This window comes from Lynx rufus, unplaced genomic scaffold (genome assembly GCF_022079265.1).
Source record: "Lynx rufus isolate CCGP_SWC_20201006 ecotype Redwood Valley unplaced genomic scaffold, mLynRuf1.p SCAF_1, whole genome shotgun sequence".
In the NCBI taxonomy this organism is placed as follows: Eukaryota; Metazoa; Chordata; class Mammalia; order Carnivora; family Felidae; genus Lynx; species Lynx rufus.
Window position 1 is genome coordinate 122,711,151 of NW_025814823.1, and position 22,896 is coordinate 122,734,046.

General features: G+C 42.4%; 2 protein-coding genes across 2 annotated transcripts in view; one reads left to right on the forward strand and one right to left on the reverse strand.

Annotated features, from left to right (window-relative positions):
* STK32A (serine/threonine kinase 32A) overlaps positions 1-10,786 on the forward strand; it is a 97,262-nt gene extending 86,476 nt beyond the window's left edge. Inside the window, exons 9-10 of the mRNA XM_047102272.1 lie at positions 10,053-10,117; positions 10,458-10,786. Coding sequence (XP_046958228.1) covers positions 10,053-10,117; positions 10,458-10,551 — 159 coding nt within the window. The 3' untranslated portion in view covers positions 10,552-10,786. The remainder of the gene's footprint in view (positions 1-10,052; positions 10,118-10,457) is intronic.
* Positions 10,787-20,188: 9,402 nt separating this feature from the next.
* Positions 20,189-22,896, reverse strand: part of DPYSL3 (dihydropyrimidinase like 3) — a 110,310-nt gene continuing 107,602 nt past the window's right edge. The window contains exons 13-14 of the mRNA XM_047102396.1: positions 21,855-22,017; positions 20,189-20,277 (exon numbers count right to left, since the gene is read on the reverse strand). Coding sequence (XP_046958352.1) covers positions 20,189-20,277; positions 21,855-22,017 — 252 coding nt within the window. The remainder of the gene's footprint in view (positions 20,278-21,854; positions 22,018-22,896) is intronic.

A 22,896-nucleotide genomic window follows, 5' to 3' on the forward strand; every position in this document is an offset into this window, starting at 1 on the left:
TGCTCTGGCTAGAAATTCTAGGACATTATTGAATAGCAATGGTAAGAGCAGGCATCTTTGTCTTTTTTCTGATCTTAGTGGGAAATACTTTCATCTTTTACCATTGAGAATTGTGTTAGCTGTGAGTTTTTTGTAAATGTCGTTTAGCTTGTTGAAGAAGTATACTTCAACTCCTAGTTTTTTAATGTTTTTCTCTTGAAGGGCTTCGGATTTTGTCAAATGCCTCTTCTGGGTCAAATGAGATAATCTTGTGCATTTGTCTTTTCCTAGTTCTATTAATGTGATGTGTTATGTTGGCTGGTTGTCTTATGGTGAACCATTCTCACACTCCTGGGATAAATCCCACTTGCTCATCGTGTATAATCTTTCAATATGCTGTTGGATTCCAATTGCTAGTATATTGTTGAAGATTCTTGCATCTATATTCATAATGAAAATTGTCCTATAATTTACTTTTGATGTCTTTAGCTGTTTTGCTATTGGGGTAAAGCTGGGCTCATAGAATGAGTTAGTGTTCCCTCTTCTGTCTTTTCAGAAGAGTTTGAGAAAGATTGGTGTTATTTCTTCTTTAAACATTCAGTAGAATTTACTGCTGAAGACATCAGGTTCTGGGCTTTTGTTTGTTAGAAAGTTTGCATTTCGGATTCTTACTTGTAGTTACCATTTACTTGTTACAGGTCTGTGAGATATTTTATTTTTTCTGAAGTCAAGGTAGGTAATTTGTGTTCTTCTAGAGCTCAGTTATTTGCATCTTTTTTATGTATGGCTAAACATTTGCCAATCTTGTTAATCTTTTCAAAGAAATTACTTTTGATGCCATTATGTTTATTCTCTATTTCATTTGTCTTTGCTCTCATCTTTATTATTTCATTCTGCCAGATTTGGGTTTATTTTGCTTTTCTTTTTCTAATTCATAAGAGTATGAAGTTAGGTTACTGATGTGGGATATTTCTTCTTCTCTAATGTAGACATTTACATCTATAAAACACCCTCTGAGCATTATCTTCAATGCATTCCCTAAGTTCTAATATCTTGGGTTTGTTTGTTTTTATTTATTTATCTTGGAGTATTTTCTACTTCTTGTGATCATTTTTGACACAATTGTTGTTTAAGAATGTGGTATTTAATTTCCACATATTTGTGAATTTTCCAGTTTTACTTCTGTTGTTGATTTCTACCTTCATTTTGTTGTAGTCAGAGAAGATAACTTGTAAGATTTTAATCTTTTAAAATTTATTGAGAATGTTTTGTGGCCTAACATATGGTTTCCTCCCATGATTTCTTTTAACTCTTTGAGCATATTTAAGACAGTTGTTTTCAGGGTGCCTGGGTGGCTCAGTCAGTTGAGCATCTGACTCTTGATTTCAGCTCAGGTAATGACCCCAGGATCATGGGATGGAGCCCCACCTTGGGCTCTGCACTGACAGCATGGAGCCTGCTTGGGATTCTCTCTCCCATTCTCTCTGCCCCTCCCCTGTGCTCGCTTGCTGTCTCTCTCTCAAAATATATAAACAAAGTTAAAAAAAAGAAAGATAGTTGTTTTAAAGTCTCTGTCTAGTATACCCACTGTTTGGGCTTCCTCAGGGATGATTTCCGTCAATTGATTGTGTTCTTCTGAATTGACCCTACTTTCCTGTTTCTTTGCATGCCTTGTGGTTTCATTGTCAAACACTTGACATTTGAATATCGTAAGGCAGTATTCTCTCCTTCCATAGGGCTTGCTGTTTTACGATTGTTGAAGGCTATACTTGTCCCTTTTTAAGTAACTTTTACAAACTACTTTTGCAAACACTGTATTCCTTGTCATGTGTCATCCCTGCAGTTCCTGTTATGTTAGCTTGTGTTTAGCTAATATTTTGACAGAGATTCCCTTGAACACCAGGAGCATTTTTTAAGTTGCGTTTTTTCTTGATTTAGTGTTTCCTTGGTTAAAAAACCTTTGATTGCATTCCAAAATTCTGACAAAGTTAGCTCTGACAGTTTCTGCTTGTTTTTTATGTTTCTGTTGATGGGAGCTTGGCACTGCCTACTCTAATTTTTTGTTTTAGTTCCTCCTAATCTTGTACCCTATGTTTAAAAATAAAAATTATTTTGCTTCAAAATAAAGGTTAGTATTCTCCCAAAGAAGAATCAGAAGGATCGTGAATTTCAAAAGAGTAGTCTATCTCTACTCTTTGACATCAAGTTTTTAAAAATGTGAGGATCAATCTTAGCCACTCATTACAGTATTACCATGTTCCTTTATTCATTCATTCATTCATTCATTCATTCATTCAATACATGATTATAGTGTCTGCTATGTCAGGAAATGTCTCTGTCTTGCTAGTCATTGCTACCCTTAGATGTACGAAGTGCTCTGGAATTATTTAGGGATCCTAAATGAGGGTCCAGGAAAGGCTTTCCAGAAGAGGAAGCATTTGATCTGGTTCCTCTAGGTTGAATAGGGGTAGCCAAGCAGAAAACAAAGGATAAGGGCATTTCAGAACTGGTATATCCTGAGAGTATAGATATGCCTTCATTATTTTAAAAGAAATGAAATGACAGATGGTTGCCATTGGTAGGAAATACCCATGCTGTGTTCAAGAGGCCTGTGCTGTTTGCTCACCCTCTGCCCCTTCAATCTCATCCAGAGACATATCCCAAGGCATCGTATTCCTCCAACCAAATCTCACAAGAATGCCTACCACAGCAACATCAATGCTTACCTGTATCCCCTCCAGTCTCCATTTCTGTCCCACTGTAGCTCAAACTCACTGTACTGCTCTAGGAGCTGATTCATCACTGCTTAGGCACCATATTAGAAAAGACTCAGGTGTATTGACAAGAAAACCCTACTCAAGCCACAAGCATGGAAAAGAGGTCAGGAATTCAGCTGTGATCTTTTTAGTGATAATTCATGGTCTCCTACTACTCACTCAGTCTTTAAATCCTGCTTCCCAGTTGGGGAAAAAAGGTTCACGACAAAACCATCAGCTTATCTTCTCCTCATTCCATCCATTTTCTTATTTGCATTTCATCAAAATGGAAATCTTTAACATAATTTTTAGCCCAACTAATTTTATTAATGGAGCCATCATTTCCATTTAAAGATGTACTTTAAATATCCTGCAAACCTGTTAACCTGTTGTTTTATCTGGTCTGTTTGTTTTGGTTAAATTATTTTAAGAGATGCTAGGGAAAGAGAGAGAGATAATTTTCATTATATATATATCCTCTGGATATATATATATATCCTAAAAACCTTTATTAAGGGGAAGAGCCCTACATTGCGTATTTTGTGTATAGGAAAATAAAACATTGTAATTTTTTTAATATATTTGATTTTATATATATTTTATATTTATACAATAATATATAATACTTGATATATAAATACACATATCTAAATGAATAACTGTATAAATATAAATATATATTTATGTATATACCCACAAAAATAAGTATAACTCTAGTAGACTTGTTTTGCTTTTGTTTTTTAACTTTTTCATGTGGGAAAAGAGGTGAAGGGAGTCGTGCCTCAGATGCCTTCTGAACTTGTAAAGGTAATCTATGCAGATATTTATGTCTTAGGGGAAAGTGATATAAATGTAAATACTATCACCAGGCCAACGTGTTATTCAGTAAGAGATCCACTCAGCATCAAGACATGCTAGAGGGTAGGATTTATTTTCACAGGGCTTACTACCAACCTCTTATGTCCAAAAATCTTACAAGAGACTTTTTTAGAAATATCTGCTAGAATATGTTTTTTGTGTTGTTTTTGTTTGTTTTTGTTTTGCCTTAATGATGAAGACCTCTTATCTGTGGCTCTAAGGAAGAGGGAACATTTTCTTCTTTTGTAGACTTCTTTCACGGACTGCTGGGAGGGTCTTTGTGTTTCTAGACTAAGAAGTAGAATTGTCTTAGTACTGAGCAGAAAAGCAGCAGCCTTGAAATGTTCTAAACTTGTAATGAGGATAATAAAGGGGTAGAGTTATCTTGTTAAAAGATGGAATGTGTAACTATCTGTAATGATGGTTTCAACATGTTGAATACTCAATGCTAATACAACTAGTAGAGGGGCAGGGGTATTGTTGATCTTCAATAGAGTGTTTGAAATCTGTTAGAGGGTACACATCCCTTCTTTCAGTGAGAGCTGTCATCTTTTGTGAATACCTCCTGTCATGTCCAGATGAGGCAGTGGCTGTAGTGGTTACTGAGTAAACAGCTATGTGGTTTTTTTGGAGTTATGATTTAACATTAACTTGTGTAATCTTTGTAAGCATTGATGCCTTTATTATATGGATAAAAAATAGGAATAGTAACAGGACACCTTGTAATTGATCTGAGAAGGAAGTAAGATAATGTTAGTAAGGCATAGTACCCACTAACTGGGTTAAGTTGTAGATTTAATAATGCCAAAAGCTTACCATATGATCCCTTGGACTTCTAGGCCCCCGCTATATCAGTGTTTCTCAACCTTAGCATCACATATAACCCATTTGGGGAAACTTCTTTTAGGATACTGGTGTCTGGATCCCACCCAAGATCGGTTACATTTGAATCTGGGAGTGTGGCTTGGGCATCAGTATTTTAAGAAGTTCTTCAGGTTGAGTTAAAAAGTTCTAAGGTTGAGATCCAGTGGTATAGAATCCAGGATATGATTAAATAAAGTAAAAGCGTTAAATTTTTCCCTTTCCTCCTGTTTTCTCATTGATAAAATGGAGTTGATGTTGTTACACCCATTTCATAGACTTCTTCTGAGTCAATTAGTGCATGTAATGATTTGTTATTATGTTTTACTTTTCCATTCTACATCCTGACTCCTAACTTCTTTCTTTCCCATGTTCATACTTTTCTTCATGTCAGATGCCTCTGCTTCTTTGCTTCCAGAATGTTCCCTATTTTATCCCTCTCTGCTCATCAACAGCTTTAAAGTATAGAAGTATAATTCTATAAAGCATAGAACCAAAAAGGTAGACATACTGTGTAGGTGGTCTGCTATTGAGGCAAATGACTTAAGTCCTCTTTTACCATCTGATTTCCACGTGCTCCAAACCCCTCAGATTTTTTTTGGTGCCCCCTCCTTGCATCCTGGTCTGCTCGCAGTTTGTTCTGCTCATCCCTGAGAAGTAAGTTCTAAGAGCTTTAACCAACCTTTCCTTCTCAGCCACTTAAGACAAACATTCATCCCCCCAGTCTGTTCACCTCCTGCTCCTTCCCCTCATTTTCCCCTTTTGGCTACTGTTGTTGAATTGTCCATGTCACTGCACATCTTAAACTTTTTCACCTAAAGCAGAGGAAAGAGAACACGTTAAATGTGAACCCTTCAAGGGCCAGGGGTGGGACTGTTGGGGTCTGCACTGCCGTATCACAAACTCCCCTCTGAGTATCTGTCTTATTATATCTTTAAGTTAAATAGACTTATGTGATAGAGAAAAAAAATTCACATGCATTTCTGCATTTTAGTTGATTACGGTCTTGATTTTTAATATTAAAATATTTTTAAATGTTAATATTTCAAAGTTTTTTAATGTTATATTTTTGTATCATTTTATATGTTCATATATGCATATATCTTTATATGTGTTTATATATTATATAGAAATATAGAAATATATTATTACATAATATTTACATGTATTTTATATTTTATGCATGTTTATATATATATTTTGTTAATATATATGTATATATAAACATATATAAAATATTGTATATGTTTTATACATATATAACATATGTGTAAATATTATGTAATAATTTATGTATGCCTATGTATTTATATTTTATGTAATACTTTGATACTAAAAAAAAAAATTTGGTCAACTATACTCAAAGAAAAAAAAAATCTAACCTAAAAAAAACAAGCTAAACTAGCCAAGGAAAAAAGAGAAAGGACCCAAATCAATAAAATATAAATGAAAGAGGAGACATTACAACTGATAGCACAGAAATGCTAAGGAGCATAGAAAGCCACTATGAACAACTATACACAAACAAACTGGACAACCTAAAGAAATGTTTGTTTTGTTTTTTTTTACTAAGGAAAACTCTTAGTAACATACAACCTGCAAATTCTGAATCAGAAAGAAATTAAAGATCTGAACAGACCAATTATTAGTAAAGAAAATGAATCAGTAATCAAAGCTCTTCCACCAAAGAAAAGCCCAGGACAGATACTTTCAGGTGTTAATTTTACTAAACATTTAAAGAAGAATAAACACCAATTCTTCTCAAATTCTTCCAAAAAACCAAAGAGGAGGGGACACCCCTAATCCAATTTTATAACACTAGCATTACCCTGATACCAAAGCCAGAAAAAGACACTAAAAGAAAAGGAAACTCCAGGACAATATCCCTGATGAATACAAACACAAAATTCCTCAATAAAACACAAGCAAACTAAATTCAGAAATACATTAAAAGGATCATTCACCATGGTCAAGTGGAATATATCCTTAGGACGCATAGATGGTTCAATATATGCAAATCAATAAATGTGAGATATCACACTGAATTGAAAGAGGAAAAATCACGTCATCTCAAGAGACACAGAAAAAGGATTTGACAAAATTCTACATCTGTCCGTGATAAAAACTCATAGCAAATTAGGTATCAAGGGAACATATCTCAACTTAATACAGCCATAAATGACTAGGCCACAGCTAACATCAGACTCAGTGGTGAGATATTGAAAGCTTTTCTTCTAAGATCAGGAACAAGTCATGGGTGCCCACTCTCATCACTCCTATTCAGCATAGCACAGAAGTGCTAGCCAGAGCAATCAAGCAACAAAAAGGTGTAAAAGCCATCAAAATTGGAAAGGAAGAAGTAAAATTGCCTATTTGCAGATGACGTGATTTTATATACAGAAAATTGTAAAGACTTCACCAAGAAACTGTTAGATCTAATCAATAAATTCAGTAAAATCGCAGGATACAAAATTAACACACAGTAGCATTTCTATACCCTAACGGTGAATTATCTGAAAAAAAGTCAATCCCATTTACTTCAGCATCAACAAGCAATAAAATACTTAAGAATGAATTTAACCAAGGAGGTGAAAGATGTTTACACTGAAAACCATAAGACACTGATGAAAGAAATTAAAGACAACACAAATAAATGGAAAGGAATCCTGTGTTCATGGAATGGAAGAATTAGCATTATTAAATGTCCATACCAGCCAAAGCCATCTAAAGATTCAATGCAATTGCTATCAAAATTCCAATGGGATTTGTACAGAAGTAGAAAAAAAAATCCTATCTATATGGCACCACCAAAGATCCCAAATAGGCAAAGCAATCTTGAGAAAGAAGAACAAAGCAGGAAGCATCATATTTCCTTGTTTCAAGCTATACTACAAAGCTGTAGTAATCAAAACAGTATGGTACATACACATAGACCAATGGAATAGAATCAAGGGCCCAGAAATATACCCATACAAATACATACAACTAATGCTTGACAAGGGAGCCAAAAATATTCAGTGGACAAAAGACAGTCTCTTCAATAAATGGTGCTGGGAAAACTGGACATACACATGTAAAAAATATGAAACTAGACCCCTAGATCTTATAAAAATTAACTCCCCGAGATTAACTCAAAATGGATTAAAGACTTTAAGACCAGAAACTATAAAACTCCTGGAAGAAAAAGTAGGACGAAAGCTGCTTGACATGGGCCTTGACAATGAGTTTTTGGATATAACACCTTAAGCACTCACAACAAAATAGAAAATCAACAAGTAGGATTGCATCAGACTAAAAAGCCTCTGCACAACAAAAGAAGTACTACCAGTAAAATAAAAAGACAAGTTATGAAATGGGAAAAAATATCTGCAAATCATTTATCTGATAAGGTGTTAAAACTCCTACAACTCAAAAGCAAAAACAGCAATAAACCCCCCAAATAATCCAATTCAAAAATGGGCAAAGGACCTAACTAGACATTTTTCCAAAGGAGATATATGAAGGCCAAGACGTACACAAAAAAAGGTGCTTGACATTACAAATAATCAGTGAAATGCAAATCAAAACCACAAAAAATTGTCACCACACACACCAAAAAGACAAGAAATACCAAGTTGTGGCAAGGATATGGAGAAAAAGGAACTCTTATACATTGTTAGTGGGTATGTAAATTGTTGCGGCCACTATGGAAAACAGTATGAAGCTTCCTCAAAAAATTAAAAATAGAACTACCATATGATCCAGCAATTCCACTTCTGAGATACATTGAAAGGAAACAAAAATACTGTGTTGAAGAGACATCTACACCCCTGTGTTCACTGCAGCATTGTTTACAATAGCAAAGATAAAGAAACAGCAATGGATGATGTAGTATGCATACACACACACACACGCACACACACACACACACACACACACACCAGAATATTATTCAGCCTTTAAGAAGAAAGAAATCTTGCCATTTGCAACAACATGGATGGACCTTGAGGGTGTTATGCTATGTGAAATAAGTCAAACAGAATGACAAATACTATGATTGTATGTGGTATCAATCCAACCAACAACCTCATAGAAAACACACCTTTGGAGTGACCAGAAGCAGGGGGCTGGGGTTTGGGTAATTGGATGAAGGGGGTCAAAAGGTGTAAACTTACAGTTATAAGAAAAATAAGCACCAGGGTTATAATATACAACATGATGACTGTAGCTAAAGTTGCTGTATGATCTATAGAAAAATGTTAAGACAGTAAATCCTAAGAGTTCTTATCACAAGGAAAAACCATTTTCTTCTTTTTTCTTTTTTCAATCTATGTGATGATAGATTTTTCTGAACTTATTGTGGTAATCATTTCACAATATATGAAAATCAAGACATTATGCTGTCCACCTTAAAATGATACAGGGCTATATACCAATTATATCTCAATACAACTAGGGAAAAGCGAAAAACTGTAATAAAGATGATTCTAAGAATACTATGAATAAACTGTATAATAGATATGTGTTTATATAAACATATACAAATTTTTAAATAAAAATCTTGGGGTAAAGCTGCTTCCAAGAAGCTGTATCAGATTATGTTTGTCCCACAGTTTCATTTCCCCCATGACTGACAGTAGAAACCCTCAGGGTTATAAATCCCCCATTTTGAGAACAAGAGTAAGTTTAGCAGTATCTTCTTTCCCTTTGTCTTCCTCCCCTCCCCACTTCTCCGAAATTTCCTCTCCTTTTTGTTTTCCTCTTCTATCACCTAAACATTCACTCAGGAAACAAAATTCTCCAGTACATGAAGACTTGAATTTCCTAATTCCCAGATTAAAAAAAAATGAATGAATAAATAAGTATTTTCCCTCAGGGAATATTTTTCCATCAGAAGTAATTTGGAAGTATTTCACTGCAGACTTTTGAAACATTTGATCTGGGTCTGACAGTGCCCTGGATCTGATGATTATCACTGTTTTGAGGTTAAATTTTCTCATTATGACGGAAAACTCATCAAGAGATGTTGAAAGCTGGACAGTACTGAGTCAAAGCAAATGTTTTGCTTGTCTGGGACTCACAAAGAAGATTCTGCTCACTGCACCTGAGATATAATCAACTCTAGTACAGTTGTTGAGGGAATGATTCCACCAGAACTCAATGTGGAGAGATGTTTCCAGGCTATTCATTAAATCCAAGTAGAACCTCCAGACCTTTCATAAGAGAGCCAGGAGATGACTGGCGACTAGGCAACCAGCTCAGTAAACCCTTTTCCCCACCCACTACGAAGCCATGATTTCTTCATGGGCTAAGTGGCTGAAAGACATCAAGCTCATAAACCATAACCCATGGCTTCCTTGCTGGCTCATTGTGGAGAATGGAGTTGACATGTTTTATCCTTTTGCTGTTTCTTCCTTATTTGCTCCCCTATTACTCTGGTTCGGGTCTCACTCCTGCCACACACTTTCAGATTGTGTTCATTTTGAAGATACACTGGTGCGTCTTAGATTTGAGTCATTCGGTGAAGAGACAGTAGGTTATTGGTTGTTTGAGGGTCCTCGTTGGTCTGCTAACTGCATCTCTCTTCCCCTACCACACCCCCATCTGTTCACCTGGAAGATGTGCCTTCTTCAAGAGCATCTTGAGTCTGTCCAGAAGGAGTTCATAATTTTCAACAGAGAAAAGTAAGTAACCCCTGGTTAAACACCAGCCCAGCAAATGATGGCATGTTTCAGCCAGACTTTACTTGCAACGCCTTAACATATTTTTTTAACATTTCTAATTTTTTCTAATTATACACATATCCATAATAGAAAATTTGGAAACTTCAGACACTTTTTTACCCCCTGTATAAGATTTAAAAAATTGCAATGCATAATTTAGCTTAGCATCAGGTTTCCATTTAGGGGAAGGTCCTTGGTTCACAACTCTTTCTAACTTTTTGGTCTTAATTCTATCATTTCAAAGCTTACATCTTTTCTTTTTCATTTCAACAGTAAGCACTGTTTGCTTTTTTCTTTTAAGAGTAAAAAGGGACTTTAACAAAAGACCAGCTAATCTAACCTTGGAACAAACCAAATACCCCCAAGAAGAGAATGGCCAGAATAACAGCGTGTGAAATCCTCAACATCTTCTGCTCTGGACGTGTCCTGCCACCTCGGGCGGGAACTTCTGATCCCCACGCCAGGAATTGCTGACAGTAGTTCTCACCTCTCCACACCTCACACACCTCAGAAAATGTGAACGAATGCCTTGGGGAGGAGGCAACAGGATACAGGGAGTCCTGGGTCTCCTGGGATCTAGTTTCACCTCTAATCAACCGTGTGGCATTGAGCAAGTCACTTAACCGCAGCTTGGGTTTATTCATCTCAATGAGAGGGTTTTTCTAGATGAGCTCTGTCCTGCCTTTTTACTGCTACCATTCTGTTATTCTACACAGCCTTTATTTTTATTTTAAAAAGAATATTTGGACGTAGATTTATTTTTCCACATTCTAACTACACTGTGACAAATGGGCAGATGGACATTGGTGGGAGACTGAGTGAGCGAGGCTCTTCGGAGCTAGACAATTTCATAAAGAGGTCAGAATCCCCACGTCTGATTGAATAGGAATAAGGAATTCAATGGGGAAGAAATGGATGGGAACTGATTAGAACTAACAGATTTATGAGGGGTTTCTGGTTGTGCTCTGGAGTCCGCACACCATTATCAGCTCACATCAGCTAGCAAGAGCTTACTGGGCATGTCTTTCCCATTGCCCTGTACAGTGATTTGAGGGTGGGCAGTTGAAATTGGTGATGATTAGTAAATACTGAGACTATCTACATCATGGAAATGGGAAAATGCTTCAAATCAGGGCTTTTTCCCCCTTCCCGGTAAGCCTGTTGTGAGGTAGTTATTAGCATACTGCTCACCTTCTTCTAGTAGGTTCCTTGGGAGCTAATTGTCCTCCTAAGATTATCAGAGACCTGTGTCTGGAGAGGACCAGAAAATAATATTGTCATGCTGACAGCACTGTCCACCCTGAGGTACATTGAAGCTGTCCCTTACACAGGGTTGATAGTCTAAGTTAGAATGGAAGGTGAGTTTGGAAGATAGTAAAATTACACTTGAAAAATCCCTTAAATTACCCACAGCATGGTAGGTATCTTTTCTTAGCAGAGCCCAGTGCAGGGAGTCTCCCACAATGAAACAAATTGCCATCTTGGGGTTTGTTATGATTGTGTCTTTTATTTTTGGTCTCATTTTTGGCTAATAATATCAGATGAACCAAAATGTTGAACCAATCATATATGCCTTTATAGACGGAATAATAGAACTGCGGGATGCTCCCACATCCGAGAGGTCTAACGTCACGGAAATGGACTGAAGCACAGCTCACTCCAAGAACGGCAGGCGGAACTGCCTGCTTACAAAATTATTGATGTCTCACTCTTTTTCTTTATGTATTTATTTGCCTAACACGGAGTTTAATTCGCCTACGTGAGATATGCATAGGACCCAACTGCTCTCTCTCGATACAAAGAAGGTCTCTGCAGAGGACCTCGTTCTGGCACCTGACAGATGCCAGTGGGTAAAGTCAACAAGTGAACAGGCTTAGTGGGGGGCTGTTTGACGCCTTGGCCACTCAGATCATCTAGACCTTGTCCTTACTTAGAGAGAGTAAGGGCCTCGCCAAAACGCCAGGAGGAGGCAACAGGGAAGACCAGACAGAGAGAGTAGGCAGAAGTAACAGATCTGGCACCTGCCACACCAGATAGCCAGGAGGGAAGCAGCACTCGGGCAATTAAACATGGGTAGGAAGCCAGTGCTGGATTCTCATTTGGCATTCAGGATTTTCTCCTCACGGAGCTAATGCGCCCGGAATTTCTGGCAGAGCCTCTCGACTTTAAGAGCAACCATATTTTTGTTAGGAATTAAAACCAGCTCTTTTGTTCTGTTTCTTTTCTTTTTTTCCTGCATTTCCCACATATTATTTGCGCGGTTTTGCTTTTTCTCCAAGCACTATGAAGTACGCACTGGCCCTGACTCCATTTCTAATTTTATATGAAAAAAACCAACTAGGTGACCAGGTTCTGCTCCAGGCTGGCAACTCCAGGAATATCAGGGGCCACTTGCGTGTTTATCAGCTTCCGTCTTTCACGCGTTTTGACCCAAGCCCTGATGTGCTGTGGACGTACCTCTCCGGTCACCTGGTTCGTCCTCCTGTTGGGGCCTGTGCATGTATCATCCCAGAGGAAAGGCTGCGGGAGACACCACAGGGCACTGGGATCAGGAGGCTCTCCCCTGGGAAGGGACCCAACCATTTATGCCGCTTCACATCTGTACCAGTTATAACCGGATAGGAGCCCAATGCCCCCTCTGTACTTGGAACCCCTAGTTTTTATTTCCGGTGTGCTGCTGCCGTGCCCAAAGCACCTCTGTGAGCATTCAGCAGCCGTGGACACCTCAACTACAGAGCACAGCCTCAGAGCAGTTAGATGCGTTTTCAGGCCCGATCGGGTTACAGACCCTCAATGTGTTTCCAGTTAGAAATGAAAAAGCATTGCATCTGTAAGGCATTAAAATGTCTTCTGTATACACTGATAAAAGCACCTCCCACCACCACACATTTTAAACAGGAAGACAAAAAGTTTCCCCCAAACAAAAGGATGCCTAGATCTGAACCGTGATTGCTTCTTGTTGGTATCAGGTTCTTTGGCTTGATCCCATAACTTGGGCCAAAAGGGACTGTCCTAACCAGGTGGACCATGTCTCGTCTAGAGTCGTGACAACCAAGGCTTAGAAGTTTGGAAAACAAGCCGAGTCTTACATCCCCTTGACTGGTATTCCCGGTCTTTTTCTCCTAACTGCTTTCGCCCTGACCTGTGTGGAGCTCCAGTCTGAGCAGGTACTGAAGACCAGAAGCTTCCTAGCTAGCACTCTTATTCTGCAGCAGGGGAGCCCGGCCCACAACCCTGTCTCCATGGGAATTAAATGCTCTGCTAATGGCCAACATCTGTCAATGGCAGCACTGGTTTGGGCTGGGGTCATTGCTAGGGCAGGGATGAATATCATGGAGTACAAAGCACTACGAACTTAATTACAGCAATTTAATTAATTAGTAGTTAAGCTTCCTCCGATTGGAAGAAAGTACTAACCAGGAACGACTAGGCTTTATATCATCATAGCTTTTCTAGATTGGATGGACAAATAAATAATGCTAGTACAGGTAGCAGGAACCAGTGTTTCTGCTTTTGATGATGCCGTAATGGTGAGGCTTTAATTCAACAGGTGAATGAAAAGGCATGCAAAACAGTGTCTGTTTCAGTATCCCGTTGTGCCTGCTTTGTCCACACAGCATCCTGTTTCCTACTGTCCACCTGTGATAGCTGTTTCTTAGGAGCTCCATGTGTCTGATTGACGTTAAACGTTGATGTTCAAAATCCAAACTCCAGTTACCTGTGCTGTTGTAAACAAGCAGCCCTTGGGTGGGAAACACCTGCTTCTGTTGAATGTGGTGTATATATAATGTGAATGTGCCTCTCTGTGTATTAAAATGTCTTCTGTATACAGTGAGCCATGGATCCTTCTTTCTCAGCTGTGTGTGTAATTGTTTTTCCTAGAGGTAGGGTTGTGGGGGCCCAAAGTCACCTGTTCTTACTTCTGTTTCCCACCATCCTTTACCAGGGACGAGCTGGTATTAGAGATGTTCTAGAACAGTGGAATGCGGCACAGTGTGACTTATTCATATATATAACAACTAAAACCCTGACCCCGTTAGCATTCACCCCTTAGGGAGCACAGCCCAGAATTCCAGATTTTGCCTTTCTCTCACCTTGTCCACCGCCCAAGGACCTTTTCTGTCAGCACTCTGCCTTACTACCCTTTCCATCTTTGCATCGCCCCATTCCACATACCGAAACAGCAGGTGGATATTCTACACCTGCGACAGGGTGGGGGGTGGGTCACAGACAGCTTTGCATTCTTGTGGCCGGAAGCTACTTCCTCCTAGGCCCCCAGAAGCTTAACAGCTAGCGGGCCAGCGAGTTCCTCGGGTTCGTCCTTCTCCTTGAGCAAATCCCATGCTCTTGTCAGTGGGCTCTGAACTCCTGCATGCTGAGTGCCCTGTGGTCCAACCATGTCAAGTGTCCTGTTTTGTTCTCAGCAGCCACGCACAGGGCAAGATCTAGAACTCTTGATCCTGAAGAGTGCCAGCCATAAGTATGTGATTTCATTTCTGTAGACTGCTTTGGGCCTCCCGTCCCCCATTTCCTGCTCCTGGTTGGTGTCCCTTTTGTGATGGTCTGATTGTAGCAAAGCAGATTCCAGGGAGTTCTTTGAAACCAGAGGGACCTTTTTCCTCCTGTGCAGTGTTCTCATTCTGCACCTGGTCAGCCCCAAACAGCTCTAGCCCACAGAGGTACAAAAGTCATGGTGTCTATTTCACTAACATTAAAAACAAAAAACAAAAAAAACTGCCAACCCTGCAACCTGAGTTCACTTCAATTAAGCATTGACCATGCCCTATGAGTCTACTCTAACACTAAGCAGAGCTCAGCTGCTGCTTGGTTATGGGCTGGGAGAGGTATTTCATCAATCCTGAGTGTAAGCTTCAAACTGAGACTTTGACTATGGGTCAAACTGTGAACCTCAAACTGAAACAACCATGTTCTGAGAGTAGCGTTTGATGTTTTCTAAGCTTTGGCGTTAAAAGGTACCGTCACTCTATGTTCCTATACTGACAGCATTGTTCTACCGAATCAAGAGGGGTTCGTGACACATAGAACCAATTAATAAGAAATTATCATTCTCTTACCCCTCCTCCATCTGCCCCACCCACACATAGGCACCTAGCTGAGCAAATCACGTAGGCCCAGCAGGCTTGGGAAACGTACCATGGTCATCTGCTGTTCTTGCCCAACCGGTATCCGAACCTTCTCCTCCCAGTATCACAAACTGTTTTGTGTGTGTGTGTGATTCAGAGCTCACACAGTTCAGGTAGCTCTGGGGCGGGGCACATGACCAGGTGGGATCCATCAGTCCCAGTGTCCTGGCCATAATGCCTAGTCCCATGGGGAACACATGTCCCGAGCCAGGCCAACCATAATCAGTCTCTTTGGCTGGGATTAGTTAAGGAGCCTCTCTCCTTCTCCTGAAGTCACTAGGCAGGCAAAATGAAAACCTGGGGGTGCTGATGGCCAGTTCTGTTCCCACACACAGAAGCTTTCCTATGAAGGACTAAAGGCAAGCTGGACTAAGAGATGAAAAGAAACCATGTTCTATGCCCAGCTATGCTTGGATCCACCCAAGTCTATCCCTTAAGTTCCCATTACACCAGACTTGAAAATACCCTTTTCAAGGGGCACCAAGGTGGCTCAGTCAGTTGAGTGTCCAACTTTGGCTCAGGTCATATCTCACGGTGAGTTCCAGCCCCACATCAGGCTCATTGCTGTAAGCGCGGAGCCCACTTTAGATCCTGTCTCCGCCTATCTCTCTGCCCCTCCCCTGCTTGTCCACTCGCTCTCAAAAATAAATAAAACCTTAAAAAAAGGACTCTCTAAAAAATACCCTTTTCTGGGGCGCCTGGGTGGCGCAGTCGGTTAAGCGTCCGACTTCAGCCAGGTCACGATCTCACGGTCCGTGAGTTCGAGCCCCGCGTCAGGCTCTGGGCTGATGGCTCGGAGCCTGGAGCCTGTTTCCGATTCTGTGTCTCCCTCTCTCTCTGCCCCTCCCCCGTTCATGCTCTGTCTCTCTCTGTCCCAAAAATAAATAAACGTTGAAAAAAAAAATTTTTTAAAAAAATACCCTTTTCAGGAAAAATCTGTGTACACGATAGTCTGCCATTTCCAATGAAAAGCATCCCATACGATGTGGAATTTGATACAGGAGTGTTTCCCCAAGAGAGTTTAGCATAAAAAGTTGGTTGGGATGTTAGAAGAGGATATAGAAGGGTTCAGCAGTCAAATAAAGTTTGAGAATCTTGAATTGGACAAATTTTCAAAGACTGACAAGATTTCTCATAGCCTTGAATTTGATGACAGGATCTTAAGTCTCTCAGAGGAGTACACTTAGTAAATAATCCTTTCCAACTCTCCTTAGACAACCTGGAATCAGTATGGGACAGAATATGCTTTGGGAAATGCTTGGTTTGAATCTTCTCCAAGTCTAGGCTTTTAGGGAGAAGCAGAAATTCTTTATGGGGGTGACCAAAAAACAAATGAAAGAAACCCCTTCAGGATCTGTACTGGACTCAGCCAGACTTTATCTCAGATGGCAATGCCTTTTACATTAATGCGAACTTTGATGATCCACAGACACAACTTTACTCTCCTAAGTTTCAATAACGGTCATCAAACGCTACAGCCAAAACGAAAACTCAAATGCAACTGAAAACACAGAAACCCCCCACATTTTCTCAGGAAACCTCTTGTTTTCATCAGATCTGCCCGCCTCGTTAACCATTTCCATTTACCGTGCAATTTTAATACTGCAAGTGAAATGGCCCGTCGCACACAGAAGAAAACTGGACAACATCTGTAATTTCATAGTTATTTTAATAACCAGGTGTACATTAACAGTCACTTGATGAACTTTTTCTTTAATCTCAGCTAAACTCAAAACACAGTTTTCTTCACGGTTCAAACCAAACAGCTCTTCACGTCCCAGAGCTGCCTCACAGCTACCACAGATCACGGGGAGATTTACGGTCTGTTCATTTTCACCAGACACAGAACTGAACACCCACACACCATTTTCCAAGGAGGGAACTTTTACAATGAATGCTGGCTGCCGAGGACAGCCCATGGGTATATCTGGGACTCAAGCTGGAGTTTTCTAGGGGAGAGAAGGCCTGGGAAGCTTGTGGCAAGAACCAAAGTCAGGGCTCATCCACCCTAGTTGGGAAGGGCTTCTCAGGGTGAGCAGAAGTCCAGGATTAGGATTAAGGCCTTTGCAGCAAAGCATGACTCTCTGGGTGTAGGCATGAAGAAAAAGGCCAGAGGGTGACTGGTCTTTGAAGAAAACCCATTTTCGTGATGACAACAACACTGCCATTTTTAGAAAACATAGAAATAGAATACTTCTGCCGGGTTGGCTGATTTAACGATTCCACAAATACCTTCTCAACTACCCAAGATGGTGGCCCTCCCAGAACTCAGATGATGGCCACCTGGGTTGAGGAACAATGGGAGAAGTTTGGGGGAAGGCAGGCCATCTTTAGAGAGGGGCCAGGCTAAGAGAAGAGACAGAAAAAGGAAAGCTTGGGCAGGAGAAGAAGGTCCAGCATGGCCTCCACTCTTGGATGAGATGGCGTGAACTCTGAGAGGGATGCAACTCACATCATGTTCTCTTCCTAAACCCTTTGTATACGGAGAGCTCTTTGATGTGTCTTATGGAACAGGACATAGGTGAACATAATTTTAACTAAAGTGACAAGGTTCAAGAAATCAAAGTGATGCAAATAAAGGGAGTTTTCTTGAAGTTCTTAGGAATCTCTGTGCTTAGGAAGTTACTTATAGTAAGTGGAGAAAGAGAGGCTTCCCCAGATCATGTTGCCCATCATGAAGGCATCAGAGGTGGTTGTTTCCACAGCACAGAAAGCTTGTGTAGAATGTGAAGTTCTGGTTGAATGCTTCATTCAGCAGTCCCAGGGCAGATGACCCATTTGGCCATGCAAGAGTTATTTTCATGGCATAGAGAGGTCAAGGAGGGAGGGGCTGGACTCTAAGTTAACAGTAGCTAACGGAACAGCTTAAATAACAGTAACTGCTAACTTAACAGTATCAGATGGTACACAAGAGGAGCCCACTAGTTTGTCTTTTCCTCCATCTGGTGGTTGTGGCTGGTACTGCAACACCTCAGACCGCCCAGCCCACCCCTGCGGTATAATAGTGTACGTGCTTCAGATCTGACCATCTCCCTCTGCCCGCAAAACCGTCATTCTGAGTTCTGCGAAAGGCCCCTAAATCTTTGAGTTCTAAAGGAAAAGGTACATGCTCCCCCTAAGTTTCCTTTAAAATAAAGGCACCATGAAAAAGCCTTAAAATAGCAAGATTCCTCGTTAGGAGGAGAAATGATCCTTTTCATGACTAGAACAATAATTGGCTTGCTAAGGGGGGGGATCCTCTTCCTTGGATATATTTAGTCCTATGTTGTCCCCTTTTCTCTGGTCTTCAGCTTATTGAAACCTGCCATCAGACATCATGGCCAGGTGTGTGAGGCCTGCTCTTCGTTTCTTCAAAGCACCCAGTACACAGGGTTACGGGTTCTACGAGCTGAATCCCTCAAGCACAGAAGTCGGATCCCAGGGTGAATATACTTATTCTGCCTACGGGCCTCTTGGTTCCACAGATACTCATTTGGCTCACAGAACTTGCTCCAAAATTGAATTTGCAGAAGCAGCAGGATGGGGAAAAACGCACACGGGGTTCCACGCATCACCCAAGACTGCGTGTCACTTCCACTCACCCTGGGAGACTTTAGACGGAAACAAAAAGCTCCCCCGGAGGATGTGCTAAAGGAAGGGGAGACAGGTGGTTCAGACCTGAAAAGCAGACCCACGGTCCCAGGATATGCTCCCCCAGCTCAAGAGACTCGCTTTCCCAAATGCTCCCGTGGCTCCCATCTCAACTGAGATCACCTGTTCGTTGCAAAACTTCGAGAACACCTAAGTGCATATATTTGCAAATGAACAATCCTATTCAATCACAGATGTGCCTGGATCCCCAGACAGAAAGAAGCAGCCACTCACCGCCAGCAAGAGTAGCCCTTCCCTGGCCCCACCTCGGCTCGTCCTAACTGGGGACGCCGGATGCACGTGGCTCTTCTGGGTTTCGCCAGCCTAGGGGAGAGGCGACCTCCAGCACGTTTACAGGGAGGTGCGTGAGATTGGCTGCCCCCACCCGCATCGGGGGCCTATGTGCACTCCCAGCTGTTGCCTTTTAACAGCACCAAAGAGGCCGGCAGGACTGAGGAGGAGAAGGGTGGTCTCCTATCCCCTCTCTTCCTTCCCAGCCGGGCAAAGAGAATTGGAAAGCAACGCTGGGAAAGTGCTCCCCCCACCCCGCACACTGGCACGATCGAGCAGTGAAAGTAATGCTTGGGTTTTGGTGTTTTTAATAAAAGGTTCAAAGGAATAAAATCTAGGAGGGGATGTGACAAAGGCTGGAACCTGAAGACTGCCTGCCTGCCTGCCTTCTTCGCAGACCCTGGGGACCGTGATGAAGGAACGGCTGCCCCAGGGTGGCCACCTTCTATGGAAATAAACGTGCTTCATCGACACAATACACAAGCCCCTTTATGCTCACCCTCCCGCCCCCCCCCCCCCGCCTCCCCGGGACACCCCCTCCCCCAGGCCCTCTGAGCCTTCCGCCTCGCTCTGGCCTCCCCCCACCCCCTCACCCCAAATAACCACGTCCCTTTTGTTGATTTTCCTGGCATCCCAGCTTCGCCTGTCCCCTTGTCATAAGATGCAGCACTACACACGCTCTCAACACTATATAGCAGACTCTTTTACCTTAGTAGCCTGATTGCATGCATGTAAATGGGGGGAGGCAGGGTCCAACAAATCAAGGCTATGCATAAACAGAAAACAAAAGCAATATTCGTAAAGCTAGGCAAGCGAGTGTAGCATTGGAGAAACATAAGGCTTGAGGCTTATTGATTCTTTAGATCACAACTGTTTGGATTCGCTTTCCTTCTTAAATATCGGTGTACCATTTTGGCTTCAAGAAAATCTCTTCTTGCTTCTGCCCCTCTCTGTGGGGAGGGGTCGCTTAACTCAGGGACGTGATGTTAGAACGGCCTCCAGGGGGCGCCACAATGCGCTTGCTGGCGGAGCGGACCCCCTCATCCACTTGGGTGCCTGCAGTGGGCAAGACATTCCCAGGAAGAGAAAAGGGAGAGAGAGCGGGGTGTGGACAAGAGAGAAACTGGATTAATTTTCGGAGTGTCAGCTGGCAAGTGCCTTCCTGGCCTCGTCTCCCAAGAAACTTCCATTCTGGTGTGTCAAGTATTCCAGACATTTCATATCCACCGTCCCCAGAATCCCGTCTCCACCAGGAAAAGCTAGGTTCTTATAGATACCGTCTCAGCATCATAAAAATGATACTTAAGAAAAGCATTCCTTAAGATAGGAGAAATCACTGCTTACATCCGCTGCGACAAGGAATGTGTCCTTGTATCCTCAGATACCAGACTTTGTCCTCACCACTATCCTTTAAGGAAGCTACTGTTATTATCCCCATTTCACAGAGGCAGTGACTGAGGCTGTGAGAAGTGAGGCAAGTTGCCCAAGGTGTCACAGCTTGGCCTGGTGAGGGTCGGGGCCCCTGCAGCCTCGGCACAAAAGGAAACCCTGATGTGCACGTACTCGTGTCCTTCACAGAGAAGCTGCCGAAATTGTAAGGATGACGTCAGCCAGGGAGCGATTCAAAATGGCAGCCACACTAGCAGCAAATATTGTGACAAACATAACCTTACCTGTGGCGACGTCACCTCCAAACTTTCAGCCCTTTCCTTTTGCCTCCCTCCCCTGTCTCTGTCTCCCCCTTGATTTTTTTTACCCTCTTTCTCCTGCTTCTGCCATTCCTTACTCCTCTTCCCCGATACCTGTTTCCTCTTTACCTGTCCCTGTCCCTTCTCGTCTTGTTTCCCTCACCCTTCGATTGTTCATCATAGACACGCAAATCTCCATTTGTTTTTCTCCCCTCTTTAAGACTACTGGTTATGGACCAAGTAGATAATTATTTTCTGCTAATATCCGTTCTTAAAGACTAGGTGAATGGTACGGCTACCCCAGGGTAAGTACTTAATCAACAGCATCTACTTCTAGCACTATCATCATTACGAGAAAGGGGAGAGGACAGGAAAGACACCAGGTTAGGGGCACCTGAGCAGCTCAGCTGGTTAAGCGTCTGATATCGGCTCAAGTCATGATCTCACGGTTCATGAGTTCAAGTCCCACATCAGGGTTGCTGTTGTCAACGCAGAACCCACTTCAGACCCTCTGTCCCCCGCTCTGCCCCTCTCCCACTTGCACTCTCCCAAAAACAAATAAATATATTTTTTATAAATAAATAAATATGCCAGGTTAGAAGAATCTACTGCCATCTGAGCTTTAACCCCGGGCAAACAGACAGAACACCTCCATACACAGCTCCCACCGTCTCCTGTGGAAAATCACCCTCGATTCATAATGGAAAACATCTTGCCCCCACCCCACCAGGTGTGATGTCTAAGCAGACCCAGTCATCATTTAAACCTGACCCTTGATCTCCCTGAGCCTTACGTTGCCTTCTCAGCAGGACTCTCTTGATTCGGCAAAGCTTCCTGCTTGCTCCAGGCACCCTCTCCCTACAGATGTCCTGACAGCTCGTAGGGGCTGCTCCTCCCTTGTCCCCTTCCTTCCTCCCTGCTCACCCTCCAGCACCATCCACTCACCCGACAGGCTGAATCCCGACTGGTGGAGGTTCCTCACGGGCGGGTTGGGCCGTGTGGGAGAGCCCCGGGTGGAGCCCGCGGGGGTGCCCCCTTTGGGAGTGGTGGTCAGGTCAAACACTGGCCCGTCGTACATGCCCCTCGGGACGGCGTGCAGGTCTGCCATCTGCAGCAGAGAAAGCGGGTCACCCTTTATTCTGTCAGCATTTAAGGTCTGTGCCAGGTAGCCGAGATAAATGAGTGAATTAAGTGTGTAATGGGAGCCAGAAAATAATAGAGTTATTTGAAGGAAAGAAGGAACATAAGAGGGGTGTGAGGACAGAGTGACGGTGCAACAGGTCAGTGGGGACCTCTTGAAACAGGTAGGCTTTGCTTTTTTAAAGTATTTTTTCATGTTTATTTATTTTTGAGAGACAAGAGAGAGGGAAAACCCAAGAAGGAGAGGGGCAGAGAGAGAGGGAGACACAGACTCTGAAACAGGCTCCAGGGTCTGAGCTGTCAGCCCAGAGCCCGACGCGGGGCTCGAACCCACGAACTGTGAGATCATGATCTGAGCTGAGGTCGGACGGTTAACCGACTGAGCCACCCAGATACCCCAGGTTAGCCTCACTCTTAAGGAACAAAGGAGCCTGTTGTGTTGTGGGGCTGGGGTTGAGGGAAGGAGAAGGCTGCAAGGTGCAGAGGACCGGTGTGGAAGGCAGCGTTCCCAGCAGAGGAAGCAGGTGGGAGGAAAGGTTAGGGACGGAAGGACCACCTGCACACCAGAGCAGAGGGAGCAGGGAGGGCAGCAGTTTGGGACAAGGTCGTAAGTGCTGGTAGATGTGAGATCCCGTGGGAGCCCCCCCTACACGCTCCTTAGCACAGAGCAGAGGTGCCAAACCTCGAAGTGAGTATCCTGTGGTCTGACCCACGGGCCTCTGGCTGTGGCTGTGAACCCGACCTGGAACTGAGCAGCCAGCCAGCAACACCAGCCGTGGGTGTGTGCTGTGCTGGGCCTGCTGCCAGGAGCTGGGGGGAAGGGTCACACAACACCTTTCCCCTCCCC